The 14252-nt window shown below is 39.3% G+C and overlaps 1 protein-coding gene across 1 annotated transcript; it reads left to right on the top strand.

Annotated features, from left to right (window-relative positions):
* Nucleotides 1-510: 510 nt before the first annotated feature.
* stx12l (syntaxin 12, like) lies at nt 511-12700 on the top strand. Its single transcript, XM_028580502.1, has 10 exons — nt 511-813; nt 1635-1793; nt 2378-2447; nt 2574-2673; nt 5122-5259; nt 5436-5479; nt 10365-10470; nt 10685-10757; nt 10846-10928; nt 11910-12700. Exons 2-10 carry the CDS (start codon nt 1694-1696, stop codon nt 12000-12002), a joined length of 807 nt encoding a protein of 268 aa, XP_028436303.1. The 5' UTR covers nt 511-813; nt 1635-1693; the 3' UTR covers nt 12003-12700.
* The last annotated feature ends 1552 nt before the right edge of the window (nt 12701-14252 follow it).

The following is a 14252-nucleotide window of genomic DNA, read 5'->3' as shown; positions in this document are numbered from 1 at the left end:
CGGATTTTATTTACTTTTTTATTCTTTGTTTTTACTGTAAAGCCCTTATAGTTATTATATCATACAAGGGAGCATTTTAATTATTTAACTAAAGACAAATGTATCTAAAGTATCTCAAATCAATAATATTATGATGTAACTTGTTAACTTATCCTACTATAAGTAAAAAGCATACTAAACACAGGCCAACATTGCCTAAACATCTGAATGTACAACAATAATCAGAGCTCACAATAATTACAACAGTCAAAGAGTCAAAGATCAACAATCACTATATATATATATAAAATTAATTAATTTATTTATTTTAAAGAATACATCTTATAGGTTAGAAGAACCTTGCCCTCAACATTTCTGCATTGAAGCCCTGCTGGTAATTGCAATTATAGTTCTTTTGACTTTTTTCTGCTGTCACATGCACGACTGCACGCTGCTGCATTTACGATTATTATTAGAGTCAGTGTGAAAGTCATGGGACAGGCACGGGATTATTCCAAGAGATAGGCCTAACTGGTCCATCACACTGAGTCAACGTAGAATGTCTTTGATGGACATTTGAGGTTCTTGTAGATTAAACCTATGCTTTAGCGGAAGTTTTTTGCCAGCAGTAATTATCACATGAAATTGCACTATAGCTCACGCCAATCTTGTGTTGACCACTATTTGCTATTGACAGTGAATGCAGCGTCAAAATAACGTCGGATTAGTGCTTTGAACGTGTGACGTCGCAAACGGGCTCTGATGTGTGGACTAGAAATACTTATCTGAGGCATTTGGAGCAACAGACACTGTCGGCGTCAGCTTCACTGCAAAGTAAGAGATTAACTGTGGACATTGCTAACATTAGTAACCGACAGGGATGTTTATTTAACCTGCTATACAAAACAGTAGAACCCGAATCTAGGCTGAAATTGATGCACGATATACACGGCGACATGTTAAAGCCTGTGGATATCAGGGTTATCCCGTTTTTAAAATGTTAAAAAGCCTACGTTACAGTTGTTTTTGTGACTAAGTACCCAAAGAAAGGCGGTTTAAACCTTGTATTAGTACGCTCGTAGGTTTATTTTCTTTTCAGAATTGCCTGTAAGGTGAATCCACGTGATGACTTGGATTTAGCTCGCGCCTGCCTCTGTTTATTTCTGTTGTTGTTTTTGTGCGAGCCTCTTTTATTGGAAGGTAACTGTACAGGCAAGGGCCTACGTCGTTCTCTTACTGTGAAAAAGACGGGGAGAAGGGCAGTGACACCTGACGTTATAACGTTTTATTTTTTTTGGGCTCTGTACCATCATATTAGATGAATGAATGAATGGAAAAATTACAACGACTTTACATTTAGGGTCATTATAGGCTCAGTAAGTCGATAAGCACCGATAAACCTCTCGCGAATGGAAGTTTTTCACCAAATGTTGGAACATTTAAGATTTATAACCAGATGTTATAGGCTCCTGACTACGTATTTATGCAATTTTTTTTATCTCTGTGAAATATGATTCACTGATATTGTTGAGGCGGGACTACATAACACTATATAGTTCAAACTATTTCAATACAATAACTGAAATTCATTGAAATAGAGACATAATTTGATGTGACTAAATGTGCTCTATTCTCTTCATTGCATCTGTGTTTAGTTTGTGTTCCTCAGAGTGTGTTCCTTAGCTGTGTGACAGGCTGGTGGTCTACAGCCAGGATGTCCTATATGAGCGCCGACAGCAGCTGGTCCCAGCCAAGGGACTTTGGCAGCCTTATCCAGACATGCAGCTCCAACATCCAGAAGATCAGTCAAAACTGTGAGTGCCCACTGGGTCTCAAACAGCAGAAAACAATCCGTTTACAAGGTTTCCGCAGGGTCTTAAAAAGTCTAACATTTTAAAATCAAAATTGTAGGCCTTAAAAAGTCTTAAATTCGCTGAAGTATTGTGTGTAAGTCTTAATTTCCAACAGATCTTAATTGTCCTATGTCAGTTTAACGCTACATAATGTTCATTGAAATGTTCCCGCAGCGCTTTTATAATGTGTTATTTTTTTTATTCTGTGGTGTTGTAGTTCTTTCTGTCACTAGTCCAAATAGAATTTGCTGTATTACGACTACAAATGAGACCAACATGCAACTTATTTTGCAGCCAATCTAGACACCAGTCCTATCATGCCAAGGAGGAAATTGGGGAATTTCCAGACTCTCACATCTGACCTTTTTTTTTTTTGTGATGCTATAGTTCTTAAATTTCATTCATAATGGTGTTAAAAAGTCTTTAATTTGATTTGGTGAAACCTGTAGAAACCCTGGTTAAGACCAGATCAATAGTTAACACCTTTACGCATGAATTACTTCTCCAAAAGACCTGCATGTTAAGTGGTTCTATTTTCCCCGCAGCTGGTCAGATCAAAAATCTCCTCCACCAGCTGGGGACGAGACAGAAAACCTCAGAGCTCCAGGAAAGGCTGTAAGTACAGTACTGGCCTGGGATGATTAGTATCCCAGGTCATCTCACGTATTGTCATTATTTGAGCAAGCGTGTGAGCAGTTGAACGTTAACGTGGATCATAGCAGTGTTTGTGTTCCCCTGCAGCCAACAGCTCCAGCACTACACCAACCAGCTGGCTAAAGAAACCAACAGACACCTGAAGGAGCTGGGGTCACTGCCCCCACCACTCTCTCCATCAGAACAGGTCAGTCTATAGACAACCCCTCCTCATTCCCAACTCGTCGAATACTGACGCTTGGTCAGTGGCTCTCGGCGTAGGATACCGACGCAAAAATCACCCTGTAGTGTCTGTATGGAACGCGGTGCTGAAAGATGACGTAGTATTACAGTTTTTCTTGATTCCTTTGACGTGCTTAAAGAAACTGGTATCCACTCGGTTTTCATCATCACTGTCTCAGCAGAGCAGAAGACATGTCTTGCAAATGTGTAAACCCTCTCTCATTGGATTGACACATTTTCCCCACCCTTTTGCAGAACAGTTAACACTGATGTAATTCAAGCAGTCCAAACTCCATTGTTTTAGCTATGGTAACCAAACAGAAAGCATCCGTTCCTAACTATTAGAAACTACCAACATCAGTATGAAATCACTGAAGCACCTGTTTGACACTCCTTCACACAAATCTTCAACTAGCATATAGGCCATGTGGCCCCATAGATCAGTCAGCAGGGTTAGGCCATGTGGCCCCATAGATCAGTCAGCAGGGTTAGGCCATGTGGCCCCATAGATCAGTCAGCAGGGTTAGGCCATGTGGCCCCATAGATCAGTCTGCAGGGTTAGGCCATGTGGCCCCATAGATCAGTCTGCAGGGTTAGGCCATGTGGCCCCATAGATCAGTCTGCAGGGTTAGGCCATGTGGCCCCATAGATCAGTCTGCAGGGTTAGGCCATGTGGCCCCATAGATCAGTCAGCAGGGTTAGGCCATGTGGCCCCATAGATCAGTCAGCAGGGTTAGGCCATGTGGCCCCATAGATCAGTCTGCAGGGTTAGGCCATGAGGCCCCATAGATCAGTCAGCAGGGTTAGGCCATGTGGCCCCATCGTCAAGACACAAGAGACGGAGTATCAATAGTGGCTATTTCTTGTACTCTACAGTAATAGATGTTGATACTTAACTGTAATATATTTTATTTTCTTAATTTCTTACATTCTAATAGATTTTATTTAGTATTTTGTGGAATATTGACAGTATTTCAGTTTTCAGCCACAGTTTGAAAAATAAGAATCAATGGATTAAATAAAATTAGCTTCAAGCATTTCTGATTCTGGATCCAAATCTTTGCAAGAAGGCAAAGTTGACAACAAATGGCACTGGCATGAAAGCTCCGTACAGTAATAGGCTACAATGACAAGCAATGGTGCACTGATTTGCACTGAGTGCTGTATTTAGTATTTTGTTGTCCACTGTGTAATGGTTGATTGGAAGAGCTCATACACTTGTTTGCAAGTTGTGTTGTTTGAAGGCAGAATTAGCTTTTGTTGCATATTTTAAATGTCTTGGCACGGTTAGAGCCTTTTGCAAACAAAATGTGTCATTTTGACCATGACTGCCACTGTCGGCCTGGGTGTTAACTGTTTTGAAAAATGTGGAGTTTGAGTTGACTGCTGCATCAAAGCAATCAAGAAAAACTGTAAGAGCAACAACGGTAGCGAATAGTATGAAAGACTGAAAATCTGCTTAAGGTGTTGGGGTGGTACAATGCATACTCCAATTAAAATAGAAAGAAACTAAAATAGTAATAATAGTAATTAACTAAAATGACACACTATATCAAATCAACAGAATGAATATGAAAGGGAAAATAATATTAGGAGTTACGTGGGTTGTTTACAAGACATTCCATAGGCTCAAACCTTTTAACAGCTTTCTTAAATTGTACAAGTGTTAGCTTTGAAAAATCTGATGGTAAAGCATTCCATATCACTGAACCTCTGTCATATTATGTTGAGTTGAGATGTTCAACAGATCGGAGGTTTGAGTTTGTTTTGTAATTATTTTGAGTGCCATAATTATGAAGTTGGTAACAGTAAAAAAAAAAGAAGTTCATTATAGAATGAAGGAAGTACAGTGTTTCCCACAGGTTGAGAATTTACTTGCGGTGGTGTGTGGCGCAGGATGTGACGGCGCTGCGCGTAACGGCTGGGTTCAGTAATAATGGGTTCAGTTATAAACTAGTCAAAGGAAGGTGAAACCAATGACTACACAACGTTATCAGATCATTTAGAAAGAAACAACTTATTTACATATTAAACAAATTAGACTAAAAGATGATACAGATGAAAATATTGCTACACTATAGGGCATCTGACACAATTTCAGGGTAGTTATTAAGGCTGCACGATTTGAGGAAAATATGCGATATGCCCTAACGTTGTTAAAGGGGCACTATGCAGTTTTGGCCATTTCTTCACCGTTCTTCGCTTTTTGCTCACAAGTTTCTCTATAGAGCTCCCCCTACAGCTTCGGAATAGATATTTGGCAGCTCCTATGTTATGTTATACGATTTTAATGCACACAGTAAATGAAAATTCGTAATGCCCTTTCCTATTTGGGTGTCTGTGACATGACAACATTCAACATTGAAGAAACCTTGAAATGCTCTTTCATTCTCTCCTGCCTTCTTTCTTCCAGAGGCAGCAGAAGCTGCAGAAGGAGCGTCTGATGAGCGATTTCTCCGCAGCCCTCAACAACTTCCAGGTGGTGCAGCGGAGGGCTGCTGAGAAAGAGAAGGAGTCGGTGGCCAGAGCTCGAGCTGGCTCCAGAGTCATGGTGATTACCAGGCTTCTCATTGGACAAGGGCTGTAGAGCCTATACAACCAATAACATTACTCTTAAACACATAGCTATTCATTCAGTTACTTCTAATATTATTGCACGCATGATGGAAAAGTGATGCGAGTGGAGAGCTGATGTTGATTGAACTTTTTTTGTGTTACTGTCTACAGGGAGATGGAGGCAATGTGAATGAACAGCTGGTTACATTTGAAAAGTAAGTTTCCTCAGTGTTTTTTTTTTTTTTTTTTTTTAAAGGTCCAGTGTGTAACGTGTTTAGTTGTTCATTATCAAAATCTGTGTTGCCCGTTCACAAACATGTCCTTTTTCATGAATATTTACCACCACCATCAATTCCAAGTGTTCCTTTTGGCTTGAAATTTAACATTTGCATTCGCATGAACTGGGGTAGACGCAGTGTTGCCGCAGTTACTTTGAAAAAGTAACTCAGTTACTTTACAGATTACTTGATTTTAACAGTAATTTAGTTACTTTACAGATTGCTTGATTTTTAAAAGTAATTTAGTTACTTTACAGATTACTTGATTTTAAAAGTAACAAAGTTAGATTACAAGTTACTTTATTAGTTACATTCAGCAACTTTCGACAACACCCCCACAGCCTCAACATAAAAATGGCAACCAGTTTACTGTGAGGCAGCTCGGCATCGCCAGTAGTAGGATCTGGTTTATAATGGCACGAAAGAGAGCGAGTCAACCGCGTTTAAGGGCAGCATTTCATCTACAACATAGGCCAACTGCCCGACCAACTTCTTCAACTCTCCCCCACTTACTGGTTTTGCACCGAAGTCCAGCTTTTGTTGTTTGGGTGGTGGGGGACGTCCTGCTCTATGCTTCGCTCCACCTGCTGGGACTTGCTCTGTAAGTTTGACTGCAGCGCTGCGACTCCAAATGGTTCTTAAAATTTTATGTAGTGTTTTTGTAGCTAGATAGCACTTTGTCGCCACCAGCACAGAGTCTACAATCAACCTTAATATTGCTGTCTTTAGCTGACACAAACTCTAAATAGTGACTGTATTTCCAGCTAGAAAACACACATCTCTCTCCTCCCTCCATTGTTGTTTACGTTTGTGTCGCTGCGTGGTACCTGTCCACATGCTGAAAACGTGACTTGACGCATACGTGACTTCACTCCCCGAGACGCAAGAAGAAAGCAAATATATATATTTTTACTAAGGAAAATGACAAAAATAGTAACGCACAGTGACTTGGATAAGTAACTTTAATCTGATTACTGGTTTGGAAATAGTAACGCGTTAAATTACTCGTTACTGAAAAAAGTGGTCGGATTAGAGTAACGCGCTACTGGCATCACTGGATCCATATTCATGCTCCATCTTGAACTACGTTAGCTGGTAAGGGACATACAGGACATACTGCTCCGCATTTCACGTTTTCACCTTCACATGATAAACTCACAGGTGCTGCTAATGGGTATCGTAGCTTCCCGGCCCCCGGCAAGTTTGAAGAAGGAAACACGGAGGCACACACGTATTCTAAATCCAAATTTCTCAAAATTAGAAAAAATCGTGAAGGCTACCATAGCTGTAATATGTACTTTGAAGTGCGTGGCGCGAGAGAGTTGATTGCGATAGATGATCTCAACGCTAGATGGGAGAAATTCCCACACATTGGACCTTTTTAATATGATACCTTCAGGCCATTCTCTAACCACCATTCTGTTCTTTACACAATTTGGTGTGAAACAGCCACAGTAAGGCCAAAGTATGTTCCTTTTTTGTTGGGATGGACCCCCACCAAACAACCACATGGACCATTGCTAGTATATTTTTCTGTGTATCCAAAAGTAAAATGTCACATTACACTGAGACATTTCCAGTAGACCAATACATTGGCTCTGCCAATATTATCAGCTTTTAGATTGTTGTAGAAATACAAGCTATGTATTGGCCAACCTAAGTGATGAGAAATGCCAGTACAGAAAGCCAAAGCTATGTTTGAGGTCATTTAGTATGTCCATTACATAGTCTGTCCACCAGAGAGCACTGACACTGTATACTACTATAACTATAAAATGCCAGTACTGTACATGTCTCAGTTGCCATTTTTTAGTAACCAAATTTAAGATCTCTTTTTAAACTGAACTTTAAGGTTTTGAAACTGTTAAATATTCATTAATATCAACAAATGTATTTAAAAAATAAATAAATAAAAGAAAAACGGTATCTCTAATTTCCAGCACTAACCATTGCAGAATTGACCTATTCTGCCCTACAAAGGCTAAACAAATTTTGGCACAAATAACAAGTGGAGGATCTGCTCTTCAATCTGTTAAAATTTCATATGGCTACCTAATAAATTTCTTATATAAATTTACATTTTTAGTTTGCAGTTTGTATAGAAAAGTAGAGTGAAACCAAGGCAGAATGCAGTATCTGCCCGTACTGCAGTCTGCCTTGGTTTCACTATGATACTGCAGTTTGCCTTTGTATCAATATGAACATTGTTGCAACTAGCTAAGTGGCATGAGTCAAGTTTTATAGCATACAGTTACTGTATGCTATAAAAACCTCTCTCAGAGAAGAAAGGAACTGTCAAAATGGCTTCACTTTTACGTGGAAAAATGCTGGTGAAACTTGCCTTAAACAACAAGGCAACCAAAATTGGTAAGTTTTAAACCTCTTAACCCTTTTTTTTGTCAGTTGTGTCTGTTTAGCTCTTTCTAGCTAGCATTAGCTTTTTTACAGCATTGGAATAGCAACAATACCTTGGGGAATGCCTTAGAGAAATTACCTTAAAAAGGTCAAAATGAACGTGTTATACTGACAGCTAGTGTTTAAAAAAAATTACTGCAGTACAAATTTAAAATACTGGAGAGAGACGTCTCCCCCGCCCCCAGCCCAGACTCAAGGGGAGGAGTTCACGGCAAGCAACGTAAGTTCACTCTCACACACACACACACACACACACACACACACACAGAACTTAAATCAAAACTTGATCACTATGATCGATAGTTTCAGCCCTGGCTGACAATAAGTTATATCATATCGTATGAAATATTTTTGACATGACCTATTCCCAAACTGAAATAAAAGCAATACGTTAATGATGGCCATAAAAGACAGCACTTTTGTGATACAATTAAAATATATGAATCTAATAACGCTTGTGTTTTTTATTTGTTATATAATGTCAGTATATATAATATAATAAATATTATATAAATAAATATAATATAATAGTAATAGTTTGGTAATAATTAACATATACTGTACTTTGACAATACTATAAGCAGCAGTGTACAAAGGTTTTGGTGTGCAGCAATGCAATATTGCTTGACATGAAGGTCTACAAGAATTCCCAATTGATTTTGTTCATATATGTTTACATACATTTTTATAAATGATGGAGTTGGGCCATTGTTAAGGCATCAAGCAGCAAATCTGTAGAAAATGTAGTAAGTGCCTCCTCAATAAATTATTTGATTTGATTTATGATATAAACAAGTGATTATGATCACTTGCTACACTTACTGCTATATGTTATTGTATAGCCATGTAAGTATACGCAGTAATGCAAAGGCAAAGCGCAGTATAGCCTATAAAACTACCAAATTTTGCCTGACTGTCAAAAAACTAAATGTTTAATATTCACCTCCCTTTGATCTATCTAATTGTACCCTTTGCTGTTAAATTTAATTGGATGCTTATATTTGGTGTAAGAAAAACACAAAAAGCTGTTTTTCTCAGTTTGGCGTTTTTGCTGATACTGCTCTTTGGCTTTGTAGGGCAGTATTAGTGGGCTTCAGGGCAAAGCTTTGCTGTTGGGCCCCTGTTGATCCCCAAACTCTTTGTGTATGGTTTAGTATGGTATGGTATGATACAGTACAGTTCGCACCTTGTCTCGCCCAAACTCCCATAAAGCACCCTACATGTGGCAGCTTTGTCATTTGGCATGTACAAGCTGTACTCTTACTGTATGCTGTAAAAACAAAACTACACAGGCAGCACTGGCCGCTGAACTCCGACACACTGTCGGACAAAATTTGCAATTAGACATACATTTTCGTAAAACGGCCCATATTTGACCTCTACATAGTTGATTTCTCGCATAAAAAAGTCTCAGAAGTGAATTTTGTAATGGAATAGCAAAGATCTGCGCGATCTAGACTCAGAAGACTACCTGATCTCAGGTCAGTTGTGTAGCCTATGTAAATGTTGGGGCGTGACCGTTCTCTTAATACACCCATGGGCGTGACAAAGGTACAGGTCTTGGGGTGCTTACGTAAGCTTCCAGCTTTGTTGAGATTCGCCTGTTTTCAGCGGCAGTTTCAAAATATGAGATTTTCATAGTAAAGAGGTGTCAATGTGATTTAGAGCTTCTATGTATGTCCTATTTACCCACCGAACTGTCGTTATTCAACTATGACAAGGTAAAATCGGTTTTGCATTCTATCACCCCTTTAAACTCCGGTGGATTTCTGAGGACTATGGTTAACTGCTCCTCAGAACTTTGCAGGGTAAATCCAGACAGCTAGCTAGACTATCTGTCCAATCTGATATTTCTGTTGCACGTCTAAAACAACTTTTGAATGTACACATTCCACCAAAACAAGTTCCTTCCAGAGGCTATTTTGCAGAGGCGCCGTTGCTCCGTCTGGTGCCTAGTGACACCCAAGATGATTGTGATTGGTTTAAAGAAATGCCAATAAACCAGAGCATGTTTTTCTCCCGTCCCGGAATACTGTGTGGACTAGCCAGACCCTCCTCCGTAGCACTGTGAAGAAGGTCTGGCAATGCCAGACTAACCAATACATAACTTTATAAATATAGTCGCAGCTCATAACTCTCGGCTACAGTATGTCATTCTCATTCTCGTTTTTAAATGTATTATGTAATGTAACGGTTATCCTGCTAATAATCCCCATTTTTACTAAATGTATCTGCAATCTGATTGCGTCTTTTCTTCTGTTACTTTAACAGAGTTACCTTTTTGTGTGTGTTTCTGTTTTACTTTAACCTTGGCCTTTTTAAATGTTATTTTAGGCTGTATATTAAAGTTTTAATTACGTATAAAAGTTGTAGTTGAAAAAAAAGTTGGAACTGTGTTACTGTGTAGGGAAGATGAGTGGAACCAGAGCCAGACTCAGACTGAGGAGCCCACCATCACAGAGGAGGACCTGGATATCATCAGGGAGAGAGAGACTAACATCAAACAGCTGGAGGTACCAACCCCATCCCACAGGAGGAGGGACACTGTAACACACGCTCAATGGAGTTTTAAGCCTCCAACGTCGGCTTCCAGGAAGCTAACCCTTACCTTAACCCTAAACATAACCATTGCCGCGCTGCCTGGCAGGCGACGTCGGGGGCTTAGAACACCAAACACCGTAACACACTGTCACGCAAAGTTCACCCTCTTGCTTCTGTCCTCTCCAGGCCAACATTATGGATGTGAACCAGATCTTCAAGGACCTGGCTGTGATGATCCACGATCAAGGAGAGATGATTGGTAAGTCCCGAGACACTTAACCTTAACGTTGAGTTGATCCTTTGCACGTCATTTGGATGTGAGAGTGCATGTGTGTTCTGATTAACAGACACCATTGAGGCCAACGTGGAGAGTGCAGAGGTCCATGTAGACAGAGGGGCCGTCCAGCTGCAGAAGGCAGCCCATTACAAGGTAAGATAGAGGGGCTGTGCAAAATAATGGAAGCACTAACATGAAAATACATTTGCAAAGCCAGCTAAAGATGCAAGTCATAATATAATAAAGAATCCACAATATTTTCAAGCATGTTAAAGAATAAGTCCGGCGATATTCTACATTCCATGAAAACACCAAACCAACAATGAGTTGATACTAACTTAAGTATTGTGTGCCTCATATATGTTATTTCTCTGTGCCATAGAGCTCGTCATGTTAATATATAATAGATAAATTATATCTAGCTGAGATGATTATTTTGACTAATAGTAAGGTTTTAGAGGAACGTATGTTGACGTTTAGTTAGGATAAAACCATTTCAATTGTTCTTTTCAAATGATATCAAATTAAATGAAACACCCAAAATGTAATGAAAGTAGTGAACTGATCCTGCATTTTACTTGCACAGAGCGTTGTATGGAACCATCCATGCTATTTTTGGGCAATTAAGTTGAAAGAAACCCAAATTTCTGACATAGAAACTTTGAAGACGGGTCCAGTTTGACCCGAGGACAACAAAAAATTTCCGCACATGCCTTTTTGACTGCAACTTTGAGGTTAAAATGGACTAAATTATACATAAATGCCTCGAACCGTGACTGTCGGACCAAACAGTTCCATCCCTAATGTGTGATCTGTTTTTCAAAGATTTACATCATCAGTAGGAAAAATGGGCTTGGAGCTGAGGCATACAGGGTATGGAAGTCAAAAAAGCATTAATAGACGGACTAACACATGTTTGGCTTGGATCTTTTCATGTTTTTTTTTTTTTTTTTTTACAATAAGAATAATGTAGAATAACATCAGCCTTAATGATTCCTGTGGTATACAAGGATTAATACGTTCAATGTGATATCCTGTCCCCAGCCAGTGTTACATCACTGTCATGTAAAACGCTGATAAGATTTACTTCCTTTTTTGTCTCTTAACTCTGACATGATACTTTGTTGTGTGCAGAGGAAGTCCCGTAAGAGGATGTGCATGCTGGCCATGGTGCTGTCGCTGGTGCTCATCATCTTCATCATCATCATCTGGCAAGCCCTCAAATAAGAGAAGCACACCTTCACATGACATCCAACGTGAGAGTGGGAGTGGGAGTGAGAGTGGGAGTGGGAGTGAGAGTGAAAGTGAGAGTGAGAGAGCTAGCTAAATCTGACTTTCCTTACTGTGGATTGTGCTGTATTTATTTTGGGGTAAATGGCGGGAACATGAATATGTTTTGGGTTTTTAAAGGCTAACAACATAACAGATCTGCCAATATTTTGTGTTGATAATCACGATTTTTTTTATTTCTTTAGTCTAAAATTGACAAGTATTTGGCGTTTCCGCTCGTAGTTTGGGACATTAAAACTCCACTGAGCCAATGTATGACTACTGCTACCACTACTGCTACTAATAACACTAACTTATGAGTGTTTGGATGTGTGTGTGTGTGTGTGTGTGTGTGTGATAAATAAACCCTACATTCCAATGCAGAAAAGTAAAATTTTCTTCTATGTAACCTTTGTCACTTCTTTAGGAATGTCTCATCAAATGCTATCTTGCACAATTTTATATACAGTAAGTAACCCTGTCTTGTTTGAATATGAAGTGTATTCCTGATATAAAGAGTGTCTTACCTATAAGAATGTTAAAAGACAAATATCACCTGTTAGCAGCGATCAGAATGTCTGTCCTTAGTAAACTGTTTGTTTCACTGGATCTGCCCACCTGAAAGGGAATTTAATACAGTTCCACCTGATCAAGTGCTGCACGTGTCATGTCTCGTTTTTTCCCACCAGAGGCGAGCTAAGCATGTTGAGAGTCGGCAGGATCTGTTCAACAGAGACACCGGCTCACCTGAGATTAGAAATGACCAGTACTGGAGGAAGTTCTCCAAGCCATCGTCTTCCTTAGTACATGTAGCAGTACTATAGCGGAAATATAGCAAGTAAGTAAATAAGTCAGTAAAGGGTATTTCTAGAGCACATTTAAACATACCTTAAGCTGACCAAAGTGCTGTACAAAGAAGCACCAAGATGTAAAACGTGATAAAAACATTGAAATATACTGCTTAGAGTTGTACTCCAATAAAAGTACAGAATTTGTACCATTAAAATCTACCAAGTATCAAAAGTATCACAAGTCAAGCTCCCATATTTAGTGGTGAATAAACCTGTACAAAGTGTGGATTGTATGCACCATACACTGCTAGGGACTTAAACATAATGCAACATTAGCTTAATTGTTTGATTTGGATTTCATCGGGATTGTAGTACAAAGTAGTTCCATAGAAAACATCTGTGATTCACATTAATCACAGACGGGGGATGCTGTTGGATGTTTAAAGTTATTTTGTAATTCTTAGAGCCCCACAAACTAATGTGCCTTATCATAATAACTACAGTAACCCTTTAATAATGCTCAAACACAAATGTCATCAGTAAATAAAAATAAAACCGGAAGGATTACTGCATTATCAACAGTAGGTAAAGCTCTACTCACTGTAGGCTACACAACATTAAATATGTCTGGCTCTTGTCTACCTCTTCCATGGAAAAGTAAAGTTTTAAAGTGGCCATATTATGCTCATTTTCAGGTTCATAATTGTAATTAGAGATTGTATCAGAATATACAGTGCATACGGAAAGTATTCACAGCGCTTCACTTTGTCCACATTTCATTATGTTACAGCCTTATTCCAAAATGGATTAAATTACTTTTTTTCGTCAAAATTCTACACACAATACCACATAATGACAACACGAAAAAAGTTTTTTTTAAATGTTTGCAAATTTATTAGAAATAAAGAACGAAAATATAATATCTACATAAGTATTCACAGCCTTTAATCAATACTTTGTTGTGGCACCTTTGGCAGCAATTACAGCCTCAAGTCTTTTGGAATATGAAACCACAAGCTTGGCACACCTCTTTTTGGCCAGTTTCGCCCATTCCTCTTTACAGAACGTCTCGAGCTCCATCAGGTTGGATGGGGCGCGTCGGTGCACAGCCATTTTCAGATCCTTTCAGAGATGTTCAATGGGATTCAAGTCTGGGCTCTGGCTGGGTTACTCTAGGACATTTACAGAGTTGTCCTGAAGGCACTCCTTTGATATGTTGGCTGTGTGCTTCGGGTCATTGTCCTGTTGAAAGATGAACAGTCGTCCCAGTCTGAGGTCAAAAGCGCTCTGGAGCAGGTTTTCTTCCAGGATCTCTCTGTACATTGCTGCATTCATCTTTCCTTCAATCCTGATTAGTCTCCCAGTTCCTGCCACTGAAAAACATCCCCACAGCATGATGCTGCCACCACCATGCTTC

Source organism: Perca flavescens, chromosome 6 (genome assembly GCF_004354835.1).
Source record: "Perca flavescens isolate YP-PL-M2 chromosome 6, PFLA_1.0, whole genome shotgun sequence".
In the NCBI taxonomy this organism is placed as follows: Eukaryota; Metazoa; Chordata; class Actinopteri; order Perciformes; family Percidae; genus Perca; species Perca flavescens.
This window is presented reverse-complemented; position numbering and strand designations above follow the sequence as displayed.